The 22,699-nt window shown below is 39.7% G+C and overlaps 1 protein-coding gene across 1 annotated transcript in view; it reads right to left on the minus strand.

The window, feature by feature from the left end:
- Positions 1-391: 391 nt before the first annotated feature.
- The window catches only part of LOC141245881 (zona pellucida-like domain-containing protein 1), a 101,737-nt gene continuing 79,429 nt past the window's right edge, over positions 392-22,699 (minus strand). Inside the window, exons 8-11 of the mRNA XM_073669090.1 lie at positions 18,335-18,506; positions 12,672-12,780; positions 3,768-3,791; positions 392-608 (exon numbers count right to left, since the gene is read on the minus strand). Coding sequence (XP_073525191.1) covers positions 445-608; positions 3,768-3,791; positions 12,672-12,780; positions 18,335-18,506 — 469 coding nt within the window. The 3' untranslated portion in view covers positions 392-444. The remainder of the gene's footprint in view (positions 609-3,767; positions 3,792-12,671; positions 12,781-18,334; positions 18,507-22,699) is intronic.

The raw sequence follows: 22,699 nt of genomic DNA on the forward strand, positions 1-22,699 counted from the left end.
GTGTAAAAAAAAAAAGCTAGATCTAATGTGTCTTGCAGGTCTACAAATGTTGTTCTCTGCAAAAAAAAATCAGAATATGCTAATATGTGAAAACAATAGAGTCTGGGATGCACAGACTCAACAACTGCAGATACAGGTTTGCAAAATTGAGTCCATTTGCATAGCATTGGTTCTATGTGGTGATATAGCAACTGATTATACTGTACATAATAAGGTCCAACTTCCTGTAGTGGTTACAGCAAGGTGAATAATTAGATACACATTTCAAATGCCAAGTTACTTAGTCTTTATTGTCTAGCACATTGAGAATCAAATATATACATTGTAATTCCATTTAAATATTTCCACAATAATTAGTACGTCTATGGACTCATCTACATCGCTTCACAACTTATTAGTGACATATTTACTATGTCTAAAAACATACTGTCATAGAATCTTAATCTAATGAAAATTGTTCTTTTCTGGATATCTAGTTTTCTGCAGTCTCCTGTGCATAAGAAATGCAATGCCTCCCATGAGTGTACACAGCAAAGCTAGGAATCCAATAGTTATTCCCAAACCAACAGCAGTGCTCATAATTTCTTGAGAATCCTTTTTAGAATCGCCTAGAAGGTTAAAAACAATATATGTTAAAGAATAATAGATCACAAAAAAATTCTTAGCAAAATATGTTTTTATTGGAAAATATGTGTTTTTTTTATAAAGAAAAGCTAAATTTCCCATTTTAAAAATGATATACATGGGTAGATTCGTCAATGTGTGCATAACAGTTTTCTGGTGATCAATATTATGTAGCAAATACATTAGAAAATTATATAAGAATTCAGAGTCACACTGACTGAGACTAATTTATTCAAAATTTCCAGTTCTGTTCTACCTAGTTTAAGAATCCTGTTTGTATGATGTACCTGTACAATTAATTGTCCCTCAGCATAGACTATAGAAAACCCAAACTAATTCACAAAGGTTAAAAAGAGAATCTGAATTTGTTTAGCTGTTATAAGTGTGGAGCTGCTATGATGTTACATATGACTGAGCAAAATTCTACTAAAGCTTTTAACATATGGGCTCAAAAATTCACAGGAGATGCAAAAAGTTAAAATTCACATTTCAAATACAATTGATAGACTGATTTATATGCGCCCAGAACGGGATGGGGAAAAAATGGACAAATAATTCAGGGGGTTTTAATATTTGAATCTTGCACATCCAAACTACATCAAGATTCATAGTTGTTCACATGCAGTTTATAGGATTAATGATTTGTTCAGATTGGTTCCGATGAGTGTATATTATGTCCATGGGCTGTCTGTATATGGACAGCAGTCTGACAAATGCAAGTCAATGGGGTAGATGGTGTGCTTGTGAAAAATCACAACAAATAGTACTCTGATCTATTTTTCAGATCAGACTTGCCCATTAAACTCAACGGATGCCATATGAACACTATCCATATTTGATCCATTTTGTATAGATATATTGAAATTATTAATATAGAAAACTGTATTTGGTCTAGTAAAAATTTTTAATTACTGATGCTATATGGATGTTAAAAATGGATATATGAATGAATATATGGACAAAAAATCGTCTATGTTTTCTGGATGAAAACATGATTTTGCTGGTAGCTGTTATTTTTCAACAGCTGGAGTGCCAGTGATTATTGACCTTGGATCATTAGGCGGAAATCAGGGAAAAACCTTAGCATTTGGCAGCGACTTTGAACAAGGTTGATTTGGACAAAGAAAGTAAGTACTATTGCCTCTTTATGTTATAGTGATCTGACTATTCTTATTTCTCTGTCTACAGTTCACTACCGCATATATTGTATATGTAGTAGTTTGTTTTTCTTCCTCCACTACATAGAAGATCCAGCTAAGAATCCTGGATCACCAGTCTACATGCCAGTATGATTGTGTAAAATTATTCCTGACTGTCTAATTGTGGGATTGTTCTTTTGGCATTTTAATTTTCTGTCCAACTAGACAGTTATTTAGCATAACAATTTTCTTTTCTGTCAAGTTGACAAGTTTTTAGTAAAATTGTAGAAAATAAAAATAGTATTTAACAATTTTTTTTTAGATTATGTTAAGACATTTGTGACATGCAGAATTAGTGCTGCTGCTTCAAAAGCATCCAGCAACTATAAGAGTTAACAGTGTCACAAGAAACAGGAAATGTTGTGCTTCAGAAGCATCCAGCAACTAGAGGGGTTAACACTGTCACAGGAGACAGGGAATGTTTAGCAGAGCCGCAGGGGGATTGTGGGGATCTTGTTGAGTAGTCTGGCTGAAGCTGAAGAGAAAGGTGGTGTGTTATCTGGATCTGACAGAAGGCAACTGAACAGGATTCAGATCAGGAGAGAAACTAAACACAGGTTAGATAAACTCTCTGAACTAGCAGTGCAGAGTATTATAGGGCAGGAAGATAAGGATTGGAAGGAATCATGTCATAGGGATCTTCTCCCTCATCAAACCCTCCCCCCCTCCATCTCCATGCAGGATAAAGAATGCTGTGTACTATTGTGTCCTTGTGAGGGAAAAACCTGTGGTTGTGTATGCATAGAAGTGTGCTGCTAAGAGATCTAATCTATGCTGAATTATGTTACTGAAGAAACTGCAATACTGTGCCTTGTGAAGAAACTACTGTATTGTTACTGAAGTCGGTTGCTCAAGAAACTCAGACTCTACTGTGATGAAGATTGTTGCTGTAATATCCCTGAATTGCACTGGCCGTGCTTCAGATTAAATTCCACTGTTAAACTGTTAAAAAAGACTCTTGTCAGATGTGTCTGGTCAGCAATTGAATCTATCATGTGCCTGAGAGTAGCTGCAGCCTATGGTTGCCCTGAGTAATGGTTCCCCTAGGATTCCAAAGAATTCATGAAACCTATCTCTCCCTATCTGAATCTAGCGGCATATGTGTAACACATTCACAATGTTTAAGGCCACGTTCACATGTTCAGTATTAAGTCAGTATTGTACATGAGTATTTGTAAGCCAAAACCAGAAGTGGGTGATAAATGCAGAAGTGGTGACATGTTTCTATTATAATTTTCCTTTGTTCTACACCTGGTTTTGGCTTACAAATAATATAGCGGCATCATATTCCGCAGCACTTTAAATTTCAGAGGGGACTTGTACAGACAATAAAGACATAACAGAGTACATCATATAATTCAACAGATACCAAAATGAGTAAGGAGGACGCTGCTCACAAGCTTACAATCTATGAGGAAATAAGGGAGACTCAAAAAGTGAATGGTAAAAAGTACTTGTATTGTATGGTCCAGCCATCAATATAATCAATAGGGTATTCACATAACTATGTATGAACCGATCACCAGCCAGTATGTGTACAAGTACAGACACAGAGGGATGTTAAGTGCATGGAGGCTGTGTAAACAGATATTATGAAGGACAAGATTTGGAAGAAAATTTTGAAAGGGCAAAAAGGGAATAGTTAGATAAGTGAGGTGAGGTCATAGGCTAATCTTAAAGAAATGTGTTTTTTAGGGCACACTTAAAACTATGGGTATCGGGAATTAATACTGACCAAATACTGAACATATGAATGTAGCCTAAATGTGATTAGTCTTTCCTGAAACTAAAAATGAATTCCTCTTTTAGCTAAATTTTATCGATCTACTATGTAAAAAAAAATAGTTTTAAACATTTTAAAATTTATTTTCTTAATACATAACTTGCAAGTATGCATTTTACTTGTTTTTATTCAAAATGAGAAGGAAACTATTAAATACTTACTGGAGACTGAATTTTTTAATTCTTCTGTAAGGAAAAAAATTGTAAAAATTATTGATTATGTGATTTTACTATGCAATACTTTTGTCTTACAAGAACTGTCTAAAAATTACAGGAATATAATCATTTTCTGTGTGACCTAAAGAGACATTTTACAACTATTTTTAGCAATTTTCCATACATTAGTAGAATCAAATGATAGTAAAAAGACATAAAAACACAGGACTTTAAGACACATTCTTGCAGAATATTTTTGTTCACTCTATACAATGTTGATGCACACGTTAGTAAATGATGTCTGACAAAGCTAAAATGCTAATTGTATGGATGAACTTTCTTCGGACATTCTATTATTCAGCAATTCTATTGGCTAATACATCAATTTCCTTTGAAGAGGTAAAGACATTTTACTTTGATGGTAAAATTTACATTTTAAATGTAACTATTAAGCAGACTTTTGATGTCATATAGATAATTAAGATCATTGAATCCAGGGACAGCAGTCAACCGTTATCCCAAGTGGGCATAAGCACTTTGCTTTGCTCACCATGTCTCATCCACTGTCACTCACTTTACTAAGTAGCACTCTACTGCATGTGCAGAGTTAAAGATACGCCATATCCTATATAAATGAACCCCTTCACAGATAAGCTAGTCTTGGCCTTTAAGACAAACCATTTTTCACAATTTTTTTGTCATGTTCCAGGAGCCATAACTTTTTAATTTTCAAGCCAACCTAGCAATATGAAGGCTTCTTTCTTCCAGTTAAGGTGTATTTGTCAATGGCATTGCTTTGAGGTACATATAATTTATTAACAAACTTTTCTTAACTGTGTATAGAAGAATATAAACAAGACAGAAATTTTGCCCCAGTTTTTTTTGGGGGGTGGGGGGGCTTCAGGTGGGAAAACTCTTTTTTAATACTATTTTTATGACTTTCACCTTGCAGTATAATTGTCATGTTAACTTTTTTTGTAGGGCTATATAATTACTATGATACCCAATTTACAGTGCCTTGGAAAAGTATTCATTCATACTTTTCCAAATTTTTTCACATTATAACCACAAACTTAAATGTATTTTAGGTATTTTATTGGGATTTTATGTGACATACCAACACAAAATAGCAAGTATTTGTGAAGTATAAAGGAAATAATACATGATTTTCTAATTATTTAAAAATGTAAATCTGAAAATTGTGACAATCATTTGTATTCAGCTCCCCTGAGTCAATACTTTGTAGGGTAACCTTTTCCTGTAAATACTGGTGCAAGTTTTTTGGGGTATGTCTCTACAAGCTTTGCACTTTTAGATCCTGAAATTTTTGCCCATTCTTCTTTGCAAACTAGCCCTATCTCAGTGAGATTGGATGGAGAGCATCTGTGAACTGAATGTTTCAAGTCTTGCCACAGATTCTCAATGGTATTTAGGTCCAGACTTTAACTAGGCCATTCAAACACATGAATATGCCATGTAGTCCATTGTAGCTCTGGCAGTATGCTTGGCATTGTTGTCCTGAAGGAAGGTAAACCTATCCCAGGTTTCAAGTCTTTTGCAACCTCTAACAGGTTTTCCTCCAGGATTGCCCTGTATTTAACTCTATTCATTTTCCCATCAACTCTGACCATCTTTCCTGTCCCTGCTGGAGAAAAGCATCCACAAGGCATGTTGCTGCCACCATCATGTTTGACGGTTAGAATGTAGCTTTCAGGTTGATGTGTAGTGTTAGCTCCACACATAGCATTTTATACTGAGCCCAAAAAGTTCTACTTTGGTCTCATCTGACCAGAGCACCTTCTTCTACGTGCTAGCTGTGTCCCCTAAATGGCTTTCTGGAAACTGAAAATGGGCATTCTTATGGGTTCTTTCAAAATGGCTTCCTTCATGTCACTCTTCCATAAAGGCCAGATTTATGGAGTACACAACTAAGGGTGTGCTCACATCTGCATATAAAGTCGTGGAGTGCAATGTGAGAAAAAATCACATTGCACTCGCACCAATGTTATTCAATGAGGCAGTGTTCATCTGCGAGTTTTTCCTCACCTGGAATTGGGGTGAGGAAGAAAATTGCAGCATGCTGCGTATGACTGCATATGGCTGCGTAAAACAGCCGAGACTCACCAATGCAAGTCAATGGGTATGAGAAAAAAATCACACGGCACACAGGCCATTTGTGTGCCACCCGATTTTTACATACATATCTCATAGGAAACCCGACATTTCATCAGCCAAGTACAGTAAATTCACACCGTCAGAACAGAGAGATAGAAAGATGTCAGTGAGATATATTTAGTGCAGTGCGTGTGTTTACTGTACCTATAGTACAGACCAAAAGTTTGGACACACTTTCTCATTTAAAGATTTTTCTGTATTTTCATGACTATGGAAATTGTACATTCACACTGAAGGCATCAAAACTATGAATTAACACATGTGGAATTATATATTTAACAAAAAAGTGTGAAACAACTGAAAATATGTCTTATATTCTAGGTTCTTCAAAGTAGCCACCTTTTGCTTTGATGACTGCTTTGCACACTCTTGGCATTCTCTTGATGAGCTTCAAGAGGTAGTCACTGGAAATGGTCTTCCAACAATCTTGAAGGAGTTCCCAGAGATGCTTAGCACTTGTTGGCCCTTTTGCCTTCACTCAGTGGTCCAGCTCACCCCAAACCATCTCGATAGGGTTCAGGTCTGGTGACTGTGGAGGCCAGGTCATCTGGCGTAGCACCCCATCACTTTCCTTCTTGGTAAAATAGCCCTTACACAGCCTGGAGGTGTGTTTGGGGTCATTGTCCTGTTGCAAAATAAATGATGGTCCAACTAAACGCAAACCGGATGGAATAGCATGCCGCTGCAATATGCTGCAGTAGCCATGCTGGTTCAGTATGCCATGAATTTTGAATAAATCTGCAACAGTGTCACCAGCAAAGCACCCCCACACCATCACACCTCCTCCTCCATGCTTCACGGTGGGAACGAGGCATGTAGAGTCCATCTTTTCACCTTTTCTGCGCCGCACAAAGACACGGTGGTTGGAACCAAAGAACTCAAATTTGGACTCATCAGACCAAAGCACAGATTTCCACTGGTCTAATGTCCATTCCTTGTATTCTTTAGCCCAAGCAAGTCTCTTCTGCTTGTTGCCTGTCCTTAGCAGTGGTTTCCTAGCAGCTATTTTACCATGAAGGCCTGCTGCACAAAGTCTCCTCTTAACAGTTGTTGAAGAAATGTGTCTGCTGCTAGAACTCTGTGTGGCATTGACCTGGTCTCTAATCTGAGCTGCTGTAAACCTGTGATTTCTGAGGCTGGTGACTCGGGTAAACTAATCCTCAGAAGCAGAGGTGACTCTTGGTCTTCCTTTCCTGGGGCGGTCATCATGTGAACCAGTTTCTTTGTAGCGCTTGATGGTTTTTGCAACTGCACTTGGGGACACTTTCAAAGTTTGCCCAATTTTTCGCACTGACTGACCTTCATTTCTTAAAGTAATGATGGCCACTCATTTTTCTTTACTTAGCAGCTCTTTTCTTGCCATAATACAAATTCTAACAGTCTATTCAGTAGGACTATCAGCTGTGTATCCACCAGACTTCTGCACAACACTACTGATGGTCCCAACCCCATTTATAAGGCAAGAAATCCCACTTATTAAACCTAACAGGGCACATCTGTGAAGTGAAAACCATTTCCGGTGACTACCTCTTGAAGCTCATCAAGAGAATGCCAAGAGTGTGCAAAGCAGTCATCAAAGCAAAAGGTGGCTACTTTGAAGAACCTAGAATATAAGACATATTTTCAGTTGTTTCACACTTTTTTGTTAAGTATATAATTCCACATGTGTTAATTCATAGTTTTGATGCCTTCAGTGTGAATGTACAATTTTCATAGTCATGAAAATACAGAAAAATCTTTAAATGAAAAAGTGTGTCCAAACTTTTGGTCTATGCTGTATATTTAAATAATAATGAAATAAAAGAAAAAAAATGGCTTGGGGTCCCCCTTACCTTTAATAACCAGCTGAGGGAAAGCAGATGGATATGAGCTGGTGTTATTATTCTGGGAACGGGCCAAAAGCTTCCCAGCCTATTAATGTCAACTCACAGCTGTCTACTTAGCCTTTAGTGGTTATTAAAAAGGTGGGACCCTAAAAAAATTATGTGGAGTCCCCCCTATTTTTAGTAACCATCGAAGGCTAAGCAAACAGCTGCAGGCTGAAATTAATAGACTAGGAAGTGGTCATGGATATTGGCCACTTCCCTGACTAATAATACCAGCCTTCAGCCACCCCAGAAATGGCGCATTCATTAGATGTGCCAATCCTGGTGCTTAGCCTTGGCTCTTCCCAATTGCCCTAGTGCGTTGGCAATCAGGGTAATGGGTTTGAGGTTGATGTCAGCTGTGCAATGTCTGCTGATATCAAGCCCAGGGATTAGTAATGGAAAGACATCTATTAGACATCACCATTACTGACCCCATAGTCAAAATAAATAAGCATATACACAGAGAAGTCCTTTAATTGTAACAAGCACTCTCTGACAATTACCCTCTTTTACCCATTTATTACCATTATAAAATAAAATAATCCAAAGGGGTCCACCATAAATCCACAATAAGGATGTCCCATGATGATCCCTGACTCTGCTGCATCCGGAGGCTGTGGTGAGCGGTGACATCAGTAATTTGACCACTCACCATGGTCGCCGGAACACACTGAGAGTGAATCCAGCTGCTGTGACCAGTGCTGACGTCAGTAAGGTTATCGCAGTGCACAACCAACGAGCTGTGGTATTCATACTGACGTCACCACTTGCAGCAGTCTGTATCGGTATATAAGATTGTATATAAGATTGTTTTATTAGTTAGAAAACTAAATTGAAACGACATAGAGAATTACTGTATGTAAAAGTTGATATTAAAAACGCATTGCATTCGGATTTCATATGCATGTGATACGGATGTCATACGGATGATTGCTCAGAAAAAAACGCACATTCGCATAGCACTAGCATGACATATGGATGCTAGGTAAGAAAAAAAATACATGACAATCACCTGACAATCCAATTTTTCTGGCTGAGAATCTCGCGATTTTATATACGCAGATATATGCGAACCCTTATAGTACTCCCGACTGTACTGTGGATCTTTGCAGCTCCTTTAGAATGATCATGGACCTCCTGCTTGCTTCTCTAATTACTGCTTTCCTTGTTGGGAATGTCAGTTTAGGTGGACGGAAATGTCTTGGTAGGTTTGAAGTTGAGCCATACTCGTTCCATGTTTGTATGATGGATTGAACAGCTTTACTCTTCTCCACAACTTAATCCCTGTCCTAATGTGCTCTTTGGTTTTTATGATGTTGTTTAATCACTAATGTTCTCAAACAAACCTCTGAGGACTTCACAGAACAGCTCTAGTTATACTGAGAATAAATTACACATATGTACTAATTATGTGATTTCTGGAGACTGTTGGTCACTCAAGATTTTGTTTTGGGGTATCAGACTAAAAGGGGCAAAATACAATTGCATGTCACAATTTTCTGATTAAAATTTTTAAAAGTTATAAAACTATGTATCATTTCCTTTACACTTCACAAATACTTGCTACTTTGTGTTGGTATATCATATAAAATCCCAATAAAATGCTTTTAAGTTTGTGGGTATAATGTGAAAAAATGTGTAAAAGGTCACAGGGTATAAATACTTTTTCAAGACAGTATATTATTTTTATATTGTACTACTTTTGCTCAAAAGATCACTTAAACCCCTTCACTCCATGGGTATTTTTCATTTTTTTCTCCCCTTCTTCCAAGAGCCATAACTTTTTTAGATTTCCTTCAGTATAGCCATATGAGAAAAGAAACAAAAAAGCAGCCTCACCGTGTCATATTTATATGACTCAGTCCGTCTTATAATGTTCTGGGTCTACAACCAGTAGTCGTGATTTACGGCTTCACATAAGAAAATAATTTTGGTGAGTCCCAAAAATAATTAAAATCATGATTTTAATTATTTTTGGGACTCACCAAAATTATTTTCCTATAGCCATATGAGAGCTTGTTTTTTGCGGGACGAGTTGTACTACTGAATGGCACCATTGATTTTACCATATAGTGTACTGGAAAATGGGAAAAAAATTCCAAGTGCATTTATCATATTCACGGTATGGTAAAACTGACCTGGCAAAATGCTTAGTTTATTTTTTATTTAAGTGGTGAAAAATAATTCCGAAATTTATATGAAGAAAAGTTTTTACTTCTGTTGCCATTTACCGAGACCATATCATTTCCATTTTTCAGGATCTAGGGCTTTATGATGGCTTAATTTTTGTGCTTTGAACTGATATTTTTATTAATACCATTTTTGGATACATACAATGTTTTGATTGCCTCGTATGGCATTTTATTGCAATTTTGCAGCAGCCAAAAAAACATGATTCTGGGGTTCAGATTTTTCTTCTTGTTATGCCATTGATTAGTTTACTTTATATTTTGATAGATTAAACATTTTTGAATGCAGAAATACCAAATATGTGTATTTATTTTTTTAATTGTTTTATTTTAATGAGGCAAAAGGGGGATTTGAACTTTTGTGGTTTTTTTTCATTTTTTTAAACTTTTTTCACTTTTTATTGTATTAAATAGTCCTCCTACTTGAAGCTGCGTTATTCCGATTGTTTGTGCTATACAAAATAGTGCTTCACGGCCATGAGCCAACATTCCCAGGATTATTGTAATGACAGGCACGTGGGTCTTCTGCAGACCCCCAGCTTTTATGACAACCCATCAGCGCTCCCAATCATGGGACAGAGGCACCGATGTGTGGAATTTGTGCCGCTCTTCCGGCTGCCGCATGCTAAATCTCGCTGTCAGATATTGACTGCAGGATTCAACTGGTTAACAGCCACAAGTGGAGCTCCAATTTACCCACGGCAGTTAAAGGCAAATGAAAGATGATTAAATCAGGTGTCATATGTGGGGAAGCATAGGGGCTCAGTGCCAGAGCCAGCATCAAAGTCGGGGACGCAACATATGATGTAAATATATGTCATATGTCGTGAATGGGTTAAAGCAACCTTTTTTTTCATTATATTCTGTGAGTCATACCTTTTACACTTTCCTATTTACAAAGCTGTATGAGGGTTTATTTGTGTACAAAGCTGTAGTTTTTATTGTTATTTTTGGATATGTTCAATCTTTTGATCCCGTTTTCTTTCAGTTTTCTGACATACTTTTATATTTTTTTGCAGCATGTGGAATAATTAATAATATGAGTTTCATAGTCCAGTTCATTATAAATATTGGTCATCTAGAAATCTAGATGTAGGGAGCAGCGTATAATAGGGTGATACCCACCTAATGTGTTTCATCCAACAAGATCCAATATCAATAATGCGGAATTTCTGTTGGGGGTGGTGGTTTTTTGGTTTACATATATTTTTTTCTCATATTTAACATTTTTAGAACAATACTGGTTATTGGACTTGCCTACAATACTTGTTAGAGAACTTGAACATGCGAGTCTTTTATCACATAGATAATACACTACACTACTTATGTAGTACAGTGCATTATCCAGCCTTTCAGTGTAAGACTGACAGGTAGCTTATGAGACTTGCACTATCTGATAGGCTGTAGGAAATGTCAGTCCCAGAGACCATTGTTAGGCCAGTAAATTTGAAAATAATAAATAATACAAATAAAAATACATTAACAAAATGAGAGAAAATAAAAGACAGAAATAAAAAATTTTTCTTCCCATCATAAAATCACAGACCTATCTAAACCCCAAAACATGATTATAATACATTGTAATGAACACTGGTCTGCATGAGAATCTGCCTCTAGAGCTTATTTTAAATGAAAGTTGGAGTTACCAGTGTGATATGTAATAGTTACCACCAGTGTGATGTGTAACTAAGACTGAACAGTAGAACTGAATTTCATCTCATAACAAACGCGTAAGCAGTTGCAGCACTAACAGCTCCTGTATTACCACAATACTTCAACACTAGCAGAAGCTGAAGTACTAAAAGTACACATACAGATGTGTTAGTTAGGCTCGGGTCACATGTTCGTCGATTCTCTCATGTGAGAGAATCGGGGCCAATTATGCAAATACTCAGAGATCAAACTCTGACAGAGTTTAATCCGAGTGTCAGTGGACTTTGCTCTGATTCTCTCGCATAAGAGAATCGCAGCACAAATGCGGAGAAGACGTAGAAAGTAATTTCTCCATCTTCTCCAATGCCTGTATCCACGGTAATCGCACTGCACTTGGAGTGCTGTCCGATGTTTCACACGCACCCATAGACTTCTATGGGTGCGTATGAGCTGAGTCTCCCAGACACTCACAGCATGCTGCAATTGTTTTCACATGCTGAATCTGCATAAGAAAAAAATTGCAGATCTGTACTGCCCCATAGAATAACACTTGTCCGAGTGCTATGTGATAAAACATTGGATAGCACTCGTCCGTGTTATACGCTCATATGAGCGAGCCCTATAATCACACACAGCTCTGCAGTGAGATCAGGAGAGCAGACAGCAGCCATTACACATTACACTGGTAATGACCCCTTTGATTTAAAATGAGGTCTGGGATCAGATTCTCATTCAGATCAATAGCCGGCCCATAGGCTGAAACAGCTCATTTACATATATGAAAAATAGTGATTTTTCATCAGATTGCTGATATCAAGATATTATTTTATTCAGCTTTATTCAGCTGAACATATAAATGGCTTAAGATGATTCCCTTAAAGGGAGGAAGATAAGATGCATGTAAAACTATAATGAAGTTGTTGTTCACACTGCCATAGCCTTAAACATGATATAATGTGCCTTTTTTGCATTGATATCAATGGAAGGATTCAAGCATTATTTTGGTGGCAGTTATGCTTACTTACCATTATCAGTAGTGGTGACAATTCCTGGAGAAGTAATGGTTGCTGGGTCAGAAACTGTTCCTGAAGAGCTTGGCACAGCTCTAACATTCCTTTTTCTTCTTAAGCATGGCTGTAGGGTATTATTATTATTATCATTATTATTATTATTATTAGCGCTTTACATGTTTAAAAGGGGTATACATAGCAAACAACAAGTACAATAATTTGAACAAAAACGAGTCAGCAACTGGTACAGGAGGAGAAAGGACCCTGCCCATGAGGGCTCACAATCTACAAGGGATGGGTGAGGATATAGTAGGTGAGGGTAGAGATGGTCATGCAGTGAAATGGTGGAGCAAGGGTTACTGCAGGCTGTAGGCTTGTCGGAAGAGGTGGGTCTTCAGGTTCCTTTTGAAGGTTTCCACGGTAGGCGAGAGTCTGATATGTTGGGGTAGAGAATTCCAGAGTAGGGGGGATGCACGGGAGAAATCTTGTATGCGATTGTGGGAAGAGGAGATAAGAGCGGAGTAGAGAAGGAGATCTTGTGAGGGTCGGATGTTGCGTGCAGGTAAGTACCGGGAGACTAGGTCACAGATATATGGAGGAGACAGATTGTGGATGGCTTTGTATGCCATGGTTAGGGTTTTGAACTGGAGTCTCTGGGCAATGGGGAGCCAGTGAAGGGATTGACAGAGAGGAGAGGCAGGGGAATAGTGGGGGTCAGGTGGATTAGTCGGGCAGCAAAGTTTAGGATAGATTGCAGGGGTGCAAGAGTGTTGGAAGGGAGGCCACAGAGCAGGAGGTTGCAGTAGTCAAGGTGAGAGATGATGAGGCGCATGCCACTAGGGTTTTTGCAGATTCATGGTTGAGGAATGTGAGGATCTGGGCAATACTTTTGAGTTGGAGTCGGCAGGAAGTGGAAAGGGCTTGGATATGAGGTTTGAAGGAGACCTCAAAGTCAAGGGTTACCCCAAGGGACTGGGGAGAGTGGACAGCAATTGGCTTTGATAGATATGTCTGATGGGGGGGTTGAGAGAGATGATGGAAAGATGATGAATTCAGCTTTATCCATATTAAGTTTTAGGAATCTAGCAGAGAAGAAAGATGAAATAGCTACAGACATTGTGGGATTCTGGTTAGTAAGGAGTTGATATCAAGTCCAGAGAGGTAGATCTTTGTGTCGTCAGTATAGAGGTGAAACTGAAAGTCATGAAACCCTATGAGCTGTCCCAGGCTGAAGGTGTAGATGGAGAAGAACATGGGTCCTAGAACTGAGCCTTGGGGGACACCGACAGATAGGGGGTGAGATGAGGAGGTGGTGTGTGAGTGGGAGACACTGAATGTCCTGTCTTTTAGGTATGAGGAGATCCAAGATAGGGCCAAGTCTGCGATGCCGAGAGATGAGAGAGTTTGTAGTAAGAGGGAATGGTCTACTGTGTTAAAGGCAGATGACAGGTCCAAAAATAGAAGGACAGAGTAGTGTCGCTTGGATTTGGTGGTTAGTAGGTTGTTGGTGACTTTAGTCAGGGCAGTTTAAGTGGAGTGGTGCGGTTGGAAGCCAGATTGGAGGCAGTCAAAGAAGGGGCAGGAGGAGAGGTGGGAGGGCAGCTCGAGATGGACGTGTTTTTCCAGTAGTTTTGAGGCATAGGGGAGAAGTGATATGGGGCGATATCTAGTGAGAGAGGATGGGTCAAGGGATGGCTTTTTGAGGATGGGTGCGATCGAGGCATGTTTGAAGCATGAGGGGAAGACACCAGTTGTTAGTGACAGGTTGAAGAGGTGGGTTAGGGTTGGGATGAAGACTGTGGTAAGGTTTGGGATGAGGTGGGACGGGACTGGGGAAAGTTCACAGGTGGTGAGATGTGACTTGGAGAGTAAAGAGGAAAGTTGATCTTCCGTGATGGCGGAGAAGCTGGTTTTGGAGGAGGAAAGTTGAGTAGTTGTGAGGAGGGACTGTTTAGACTTATAAAAAAAGCTTTGTCTGATGGTGTCAATCTTCTGCTTGAAGAATGAGACAAAGTCTTCAGCTGAGATGAGTGGAGAGGGAGGGGGAGCTGGGGGATGGAGGAGAGAATTGAAAGTAGAAAGTAGATGAAGAAATTGTATCAAAAATTCTCCTACATTTATTGCTGAGCTCCATACTTGGCTATTTCCATTTGTCAAATAAACAATTCAGCATTCATGCATTATCATCCCCACAATCAAGTGTGAATACTGGATGCTCCTGAATGATGAAGGCCTGAAAGCCCAGACATTGATTAGTTTGATGAATTGTGCAAGTGAAACAATTCCTTTAAAGGGAAGGTGCCATAAAAAAAAATGTTTTTCAACAATTGCAAAAACGTAAAGTATTATTATTTTGATTCATTTTTCCAATATTAGCATATTTTTTTAATGGAGTAAAATATGAAAAATAATTTAAAAAGTTTGATATGTTCCACTTTGAAACACTAGGGGGAGCAGCTACTGAAATTTGGCATGAAAACCTTGTGTAGAGCTGGCATGCATTACGACTGCTGAAAATCTGGGCTGGATTTGCTCCATGTCTGATGTCTCCTCCTCCCCCCTCCCTTTCTGGGTGTTTACAAATGGATAAGAGACAATGAATTTAGGAATTAGGATCTCTCACAGTGAGGAGCCATTATTTTGTAGACACAAAGTGATACCAACACACAACTTCATGCAGATCCTTATGCAGCAAGGTCTGATATTAGTCTATGTGCCCACTTTGCGTAAATTAAGCAGAAATTTCTGCATCATTTCCGCATCCCCCTGCTGCGGGAAAGCGCAAGCCTAATTCACATGCGTTTTCCCGCAAAACACAAGTGCAAATCAAGCGTTTTTGCATGCATTTTAGCATGCACATTGTCAAGAGCTTTCCAAGCGATATTAGCATCACTTGGAAAAGTGCTTGACAGGTTGGTCACACTGCATAGTGCTTGACAAGTGTGACCAACTTTTTACTATTGATGCTGCATATGTGTCTTATCCTCCAGAGCTGCGGTCACTAGTCTGTGTCATCATGTAACAGAATAATGAATGCTGCTCTGGAGGTGACTGCAGAATAAGACATCACGTCTTATCCTCCAGAGCTGCACTCACTATTCTGTTGTTACATTGTGTCTTATCCTCTAGTCACCTCCAGAGCTGCGGTCACTATTCTGTGTCATCATGTAACAGAATAGTGAGTGCAGCTCTGGAGGTGACTGGAGAATAAGATGTGCTGTCTTATTCTCCAGTCACCTCCAGAGCAGCATTCACTATTCTGTCACATGATGACACAGAATAGTGACCGCAGCTCTGGAGGTGTCTGTCTTTGTACCCCAGCGTCTGTCTGTCTCTTGTGCCCCTCTCTCCCCCCACCCATCTCCACAGCTCAATCATACAGCCACTCATCTCTCACACAACCTATCTCCTGCTTGGAGCCGGCAGCATGAGCACAAGGCAGCTTCCTGGTGGAGGAGAAGGCCCCGCCCACTGCTGTGACATCATCCAGGGGGAAAGGAGCTCACAGCATAACTGTGGGCTTCAGAAAGATGGTGCCGATCTCCTCCCATAGGTGTGACCTGGACAGTCCAGTGGGCGTGCCCAGGTCACAGCTAAAGCTGTTTCAATGCAGCATATGCAGTCGGAGGCCGACTGCAGAGTCCTATGTAGAGGGGCTGCCATATTTGAGGTGTGCAACGGCTGTTACACACCAGCAAATGCAAATGGCAGCCCCCAGCTGTTGACTAAAATAATAATAATAAAAAAACGGTTCAAACAGTGAATTTAATTTTGTATTAAAAATAACTGATTATATAATCAATAATTATTAATACAAAAAAAAAACTGCGGCACCTTCCCTTTAATGAGCCTTTTAGTAGCACTTTGGGATTGAACACAGGGGCTCACTAGAATTCCACCTCTGTAAATTTTAACCTTGTAGGGACTCTTTTAACAACTACAGAGTGCTTAAAGTTAGCAACTCTTTTAAATGGAATAAATTAACCTTTTCATGAAATATATTACCAGGGTACATATGTGACTTTAAATAAAATAAATATAAGTGAAAAATTTTAGTGAAAATTTCTAGAAGTGAGCCAGTGCAGCAAATAACCTTCCACAGGGATGGTCTGCATGATATTTGAGCTCCACTATCAACATTATATATGAGCAAATTGATTTGACATGAATTTAATTTGTGTTTCATTTTTCACTGAATGTGATGAATGTCAAACAATTTGTGATTCGCTTCCCGTGAATCGCATAAAATAGTTGCCACTATTTTACACATTGTAGAAGATTACATCAGCCAGACAAGGCTCAGATGACTTCAGGTGTGGCCACACAGGCTTACCTATAATGCTGTGCGGCTATCACATAGTATAGCACAGCCAATCAGGAGGAATTATCATAGCCTGTATAAAAGCAGAGGCAGTGAATGCAGCAGCCATTTTATGGTGGATCAGCATAGTGAGGGGACCTCATAACTTAGCCATAAAGTTAAAAGAGAAATCCATAAAACACTGTACAAACTGTACTGCATGACAGTACATCAGGATTTTTATATGAAGATTAGTGTATGAAGAAACGGCTGTTGGATATCACCAGTTACCATCTGTTTACCCATAGCCATATATGTTGGGGTTAGTTTTACATTACTAAGGCTGTGTTTGGTTTAAAAAAAATTGAAAAGGGTTGAATACAGTCCTAGGAAACAAGTGGGTGTTACAAATGTTTTTTTCAGTGCAATTGGGAGCCTTGCAGTATTTTTGATTTGTGCTAGATTGACTCACAGCAGATCTATTCTTTTGAAAAAATTAGAATTTCCAAATATTCGCTCATCTCTAGTTAACACCTTTATTTTGACCACTAGGGCCACAGATTTAAAGGGAATCTGTCACGTGAAAAAATGCTATTAACCAGCAGATATGGATTTAATCTGCAGTTTAATAGCATTCTTAACATTATTCCTTCCGGTAGCATTCGACGTTAAGTCATGGGGTGGTGCCGGTGCTGCTTTAGTAACCACTCAGTATCTAGAGAGATGCGGCTGTAACCACGCCCTTGGCACTGACTGACAGCCGACCCTAATTCTGATAGAGCTGTCAGTCAGTGTCGGGGCCGCATTTACAACTGCCGCTCTCTATATACAGAGTTATGACTGAAACTGCACTGGCATAACCCCCATGACTGAAACCGGAATGTTGCCAGGAGAAATAAAATTAATTTCCTCCCAGCAAGGGGAGCCTAAGTGCTGGCACCAGGCATGTTCAGAACAATATTAATCTGCAGATTAACTGCATATCTGCAGGTTAATTGTGCTTTTTCACATGACAGGATCCCTTTAAATCTGACCAGGTGCAATACCTAAATGAAGCTTGTATATTCTCATTGTGATTTCATGTACACCCTCCAAGTAACACAGCTGCCACCTGTATGTTAAAAGAATATTAACAGCCTCTGGTGCAATTACTGTACTGACTATACGCCAATCTGAGATGGAGAAGTTAAAAAATGAGCCCCACTGAGACTAAAAAGATCTGAGTGTGGGTGACTAGAAATTGTCTCTCTATATAGTATGCACTATAGAGGCACAATATATTATTAGAAATAACAGAGTGAATGATGCATAAGGATTTAATCTTTTTTTCTGATTTTATACATGAACACAATAAAAAGTTAAACAATGTCATACTCACTGATTTAAATGTACTACAAGCAGATGTTTCACAGAGTCGTGTTATACAATGCAAGTAGAATGTGGACACTGGCTGCCCATATTGTTCTAGAAAACGGAAAGCTGTGAAATAAAACCGCGCAACTTGACTATCTCCATTAACTTTTATAAAAGTGAATTGGTCCTTGGTACATCTGAAAAACAAACATATATTGTTACTTTTACAGACAAGTTCAAAGCAAAAACACAATAAATTTAAAAATTAAAATATCTAAACACCAAAATAAGTCTGACATTTATAGAAGAAAGCAGAAAACATTAGCAAATAATTGGGCAAACAAACAGTATTTGTAGTTAGGGATGAGTGAACCTGAACTATAAAATTCGGGGTTCATACCGGACACCTAGTTTTTCCCTGAAGTACAGTTTACTGTTTGGGTTTGGTACCGAATAAAGTTTGTTTAAAGGCTACAGTACAGCCAATCAACAAGCTTTAAGGCTGTTAGCACTTCTGGAGCCATCAAAGCCATTCCAAGTATTGACATGGCTGTGATTGTCATTTGCAACACATGACCTTACCTGTCTAAATGCTGGATCACAGATAGCGCCGCAATTTCCTATCAGCCTGGTGGCGAGTGCCCTAACAGCCTTATGCAGCATGCCCTAACAGCCTGGTGCACAGTGTTCTTACAGCCCGGTGCAGCGTGCCCTAACAGCATGGTGCAGTGTGCCCTAACAGCCTGGTGCAGTGTGCCCTAACAGCCTGGTGCAGAGTGCCCTAACAACCCGGTGCAGAGTGCCATAATAGCCTGGTGAACTATTCCCTAACAAAGTGGTGCAGAGTGCCCTAACAGCGTGGTGCAGAGTGCCCTAACAGTCTTGTGCACAGTGCCCTAACAGCCTGGTGTTAAGTGCCCTAACAGGATAATGCATCAAGCATTTACAGCCTGGTGCAGAGTGCCATAACAGCCTGGTGTAGAGTGTCATAACAGCTTGGTTCAGCGTGCCCTTTACAACCTGGTGCACAGTGCCCTAACAGCCTGGTGCAGAGTGCCATAAAAGTCTGGTGCAGCATGCCCTAACAGCCTGGTGTTAAAGAAGTTGACCACTACTTTTTATGATTGCCCCAATCGATGGACCCTGTGCCCCTAAGTCTTTTTCTAATTACCTCCTGCTGTCCTTCTGGCTGCTCACAGGCATCACGCGACCCCCGGCTGCATCCGTTGATGTCGCGGCAACTGCAGTCAGGGATGACTTACTTCTGCGTTCCACGGTGGATGCTGGGCTGTGGGCGGGGTTACTCAGCACGTCACATCCAGCATCCACCGCGCGCTCTCCCTCTCCCCATTCATTGGGAAAGTGCGCAGTGGATGCTCGGTGGGACGCAAGGGGTAACCCCGCCCACAGCCCATCTTTTCCATCATTTTAAATGTGTGTTTATTTCTTCCGGCAGAACAGGGGTTAATCGGCCATGTTGGAATTCCCTGTGCTCACAGCTGAGCTCGGTTAGCCACTCCTTTTCCCTTTATAATCTGGTCTCTGATACAAATCCTTGTCAGAGCTAGCTTTTGCTGCATGGCTAACGGAGGGAGAGGAGTTCTTATGAGAAGGAGAGTTGAAGGAATTATTTGTGACTGTAGTCTGGAACAATTTTCATCTTCTATTTTCTCCATTTTTGGTGTATTCCCCAACCTTCACACCCCGATGCTTTCCTCTGTTAATTTTCTGTTTCCCTCGCTCTGTGTAACCCTGTTTGTCTGGTTGGTGTACTACGGTGCACAGTAGCGCCCCCTTCTCTGGGTGGGGGGGAGAGAACAGCTGGAGGGCTTACTCAGGAGTTAGGGCTAGGGTGGAGGCCCCGGCATGCTCACCTTCAGAGGTATCCCGGTGAATAGGGCAAGCTAGGGCGCCCCCTTGTGTTAGGGTCAGGGTAGGAGCCCCTGGTCCCTGGTCACCCGAAATCTGTTGCGTGACATACATGTTCTAAATGCCTAAAATGTCAAAGCCCCACTAGATATGACCCCTCATTGGTAGTTCATAAAACTTAACCTTTAATAATTAATTTACATTGTTAAAATATATGCATTGAATAGGGTGTAAATAAAATAATTCATATTTGCTCTAATAGAAAATTATATTTGTTTAGATTCTGTTCAGTAGCAACTGCTTATCTGTAATATTATACAGTGCTGGCCAAAAGTATTGGCACCCCTGCAATTCTGTCAGATAATACTCAGTTTCTTCCTGAAAATGATTGCAATCACAAATTCCTTGGTATTATTCTCTTCATTTAATTTGTCTTCAATGAAAAAAACACAAAAAGAATTGTCCTAAAGCCAAATTGGATAGAATTCCACACTAAACCTAAAAAAGGGGTGGACAAAAGTATTGGCACCCTTTGAAAAATCATGTGATGCTTCTCTAATTCGTGTAATTAACAGCACCTGTAACTTACCTTTTGCACCTAACAGGTGTTGGCAATAACTAAATCACACTTGCAGCCAGTTAACATGGATTAAAGTTGACTCAACTTCTGTCCTGTGTCCTTGTGTGTACCACATTGAGCATGGAGAAAAGAAAGAAGACCAAAGAACTGTCTGAGGACTTGAGAAACCAAATTGTGAGGAAGCATGAGCAATCTCAAGGCTACAAGTCCATCTCCAAAGACCTGAATGTTCCTGTGTCTTCCGTGTGCAGTGTCATCAAGAAGTTTAAAGCCCATGGCACTGTGGCTAACCTCCCTAGATGTGGACAGAAAAGAAAAATTGACGAGAGATTTCAACGCAAGATTGTGCGGATGGTGGATAAAGAACCTCGACTAACATCCAAACAAGTTCAAGCTGCCCTGCAGTCCGAGGGTACAACAGTGTCAACCCGTACTATCCGTCGACATCTGAATGAAAAGGGACTGTATGGTAGGATATCCAGGAAGACCCCACTTCTTACCCCGAGACATAAAAAAGCCAGGCTGGAGTTTGCCAAAACTTACCTGAGAAAGCCTAAAACGTTTTGGAAGAATGTTCTCTGGTCAGATGAGACAAAAGTAGAGCTGTTTGGGAAAAAGCATCAACATAGAGTGTACAGGAAAAAAAAGAGGCATTCAAAGAAAAGAACACGGTCCCTACGGTCAAACATGGCGGAGGTTCCCTGATGTTTTGGGGTTGCTTTGCTACCTCTGGCACTGGACTGCTTGACCGTGTGCATGACATTATGAAGTCTGAAGACTACCAACAAATTTTGCAGCATAATGTAGGGCCCAGTGTGAGAAAGCTGGGTCTCCCTCAGAGGTCATGGGTCTTCCAGCAGGACAATCACCCAAAACACACTTCTAAAAGCACTATAAAATGGTTTTAGAGAAAGCACTGGAGACTTCTAAGGTGGCCAGCAATGAGTCCAGACCTAAATCCCATAGAACACCTGTGGAGAGATCTCAAAATGGCAGTTTGGAGAAGGCACCCTTCAAATATCAGGGACCTGGAGCAGTTTGCCAAAGAAGAATGGTCTACAATTCCAGCAGAGCATTGTAAGAAACTCATTGATGGTTACCGGAAGCGGTTGTTCACAGTTATTTTGGCTAAAGGTTGTGCAACCAAGTATTAGGCTGAGGGTGCCAATACTTTTGTCCGTCCCTTTTTTGGAGTTTTGTGTGAAATGATCAATGATTTGATTTTTGCTTCATTTTTTTTTGTGTTTTTTCCTTGCAAGCAAATTAAATGAAGAGAATAATACCAAAGAATTTGTGATTGCAATCATTTTCAGGAAGAAACTGAGTATTATCTGACAGAATTGCAGGGGTGCCAATACTTTTGACCAGCACTGTAGATGACACCCTGGGGTGTCATCCAATGATAGATCAGCAAATAGTGATTGTATAAAACTTAAACATACAACACATATCCCCCTAACATGTTTTACCCAATACTCAGCAGAGGGATGGGAAAAAAATTTTCTCTGCTGTAGCAGTGGTCAGAATTCTGAACTGTGTATAAATTGTGAGAGATCAGAGAAAGATCAAAATCCATTTTGTGTCTGTCTTATCCATCTTGTCTTATAACTTCTGTGTAATGGTGATCCAATAACACTGATGGGTGGGGAAGTTTCACCTTTCTATTCAGACCCCTAAAGTTCCTACTGGCTCATAGTTCGGAGGGAACTTTTCCTTTGTCTGTGAACCTATTTAAAGTGCCTACATATGCTAATAAAGCAGAATTCTTATCTAGTATGCCATACAAGGCTGTAATGATTTCCTTGAGATCTCGAAACATACCTTAATATTTTGAGTTTGAGAGGCATAAAAGAGAGTCGATTGGTCTGATTGGCCTGCATGTGAGACCTAGTCCTCTATTGATAATCTTCTGCTGCTGATTGTATTGAAACTACAGCACAA

This window comes from Phyllobates terribilis, unplaced genomic scaffold (genome assembly GCF_046119375.1).
Source record: "Phyllobates terribilis strain yellow unplaced genomic scaffold, ASM4611937v1 Scaffold_2__4_contigs__length_985480577, whole genome shotgun sequence".
Classification (NCBI taxonomy): Eukaryota; Metazoa; Chordata; class Amphibia; order Anura; family Dendrobatidae; genus Phyllobates; species Phyllobates terribilis.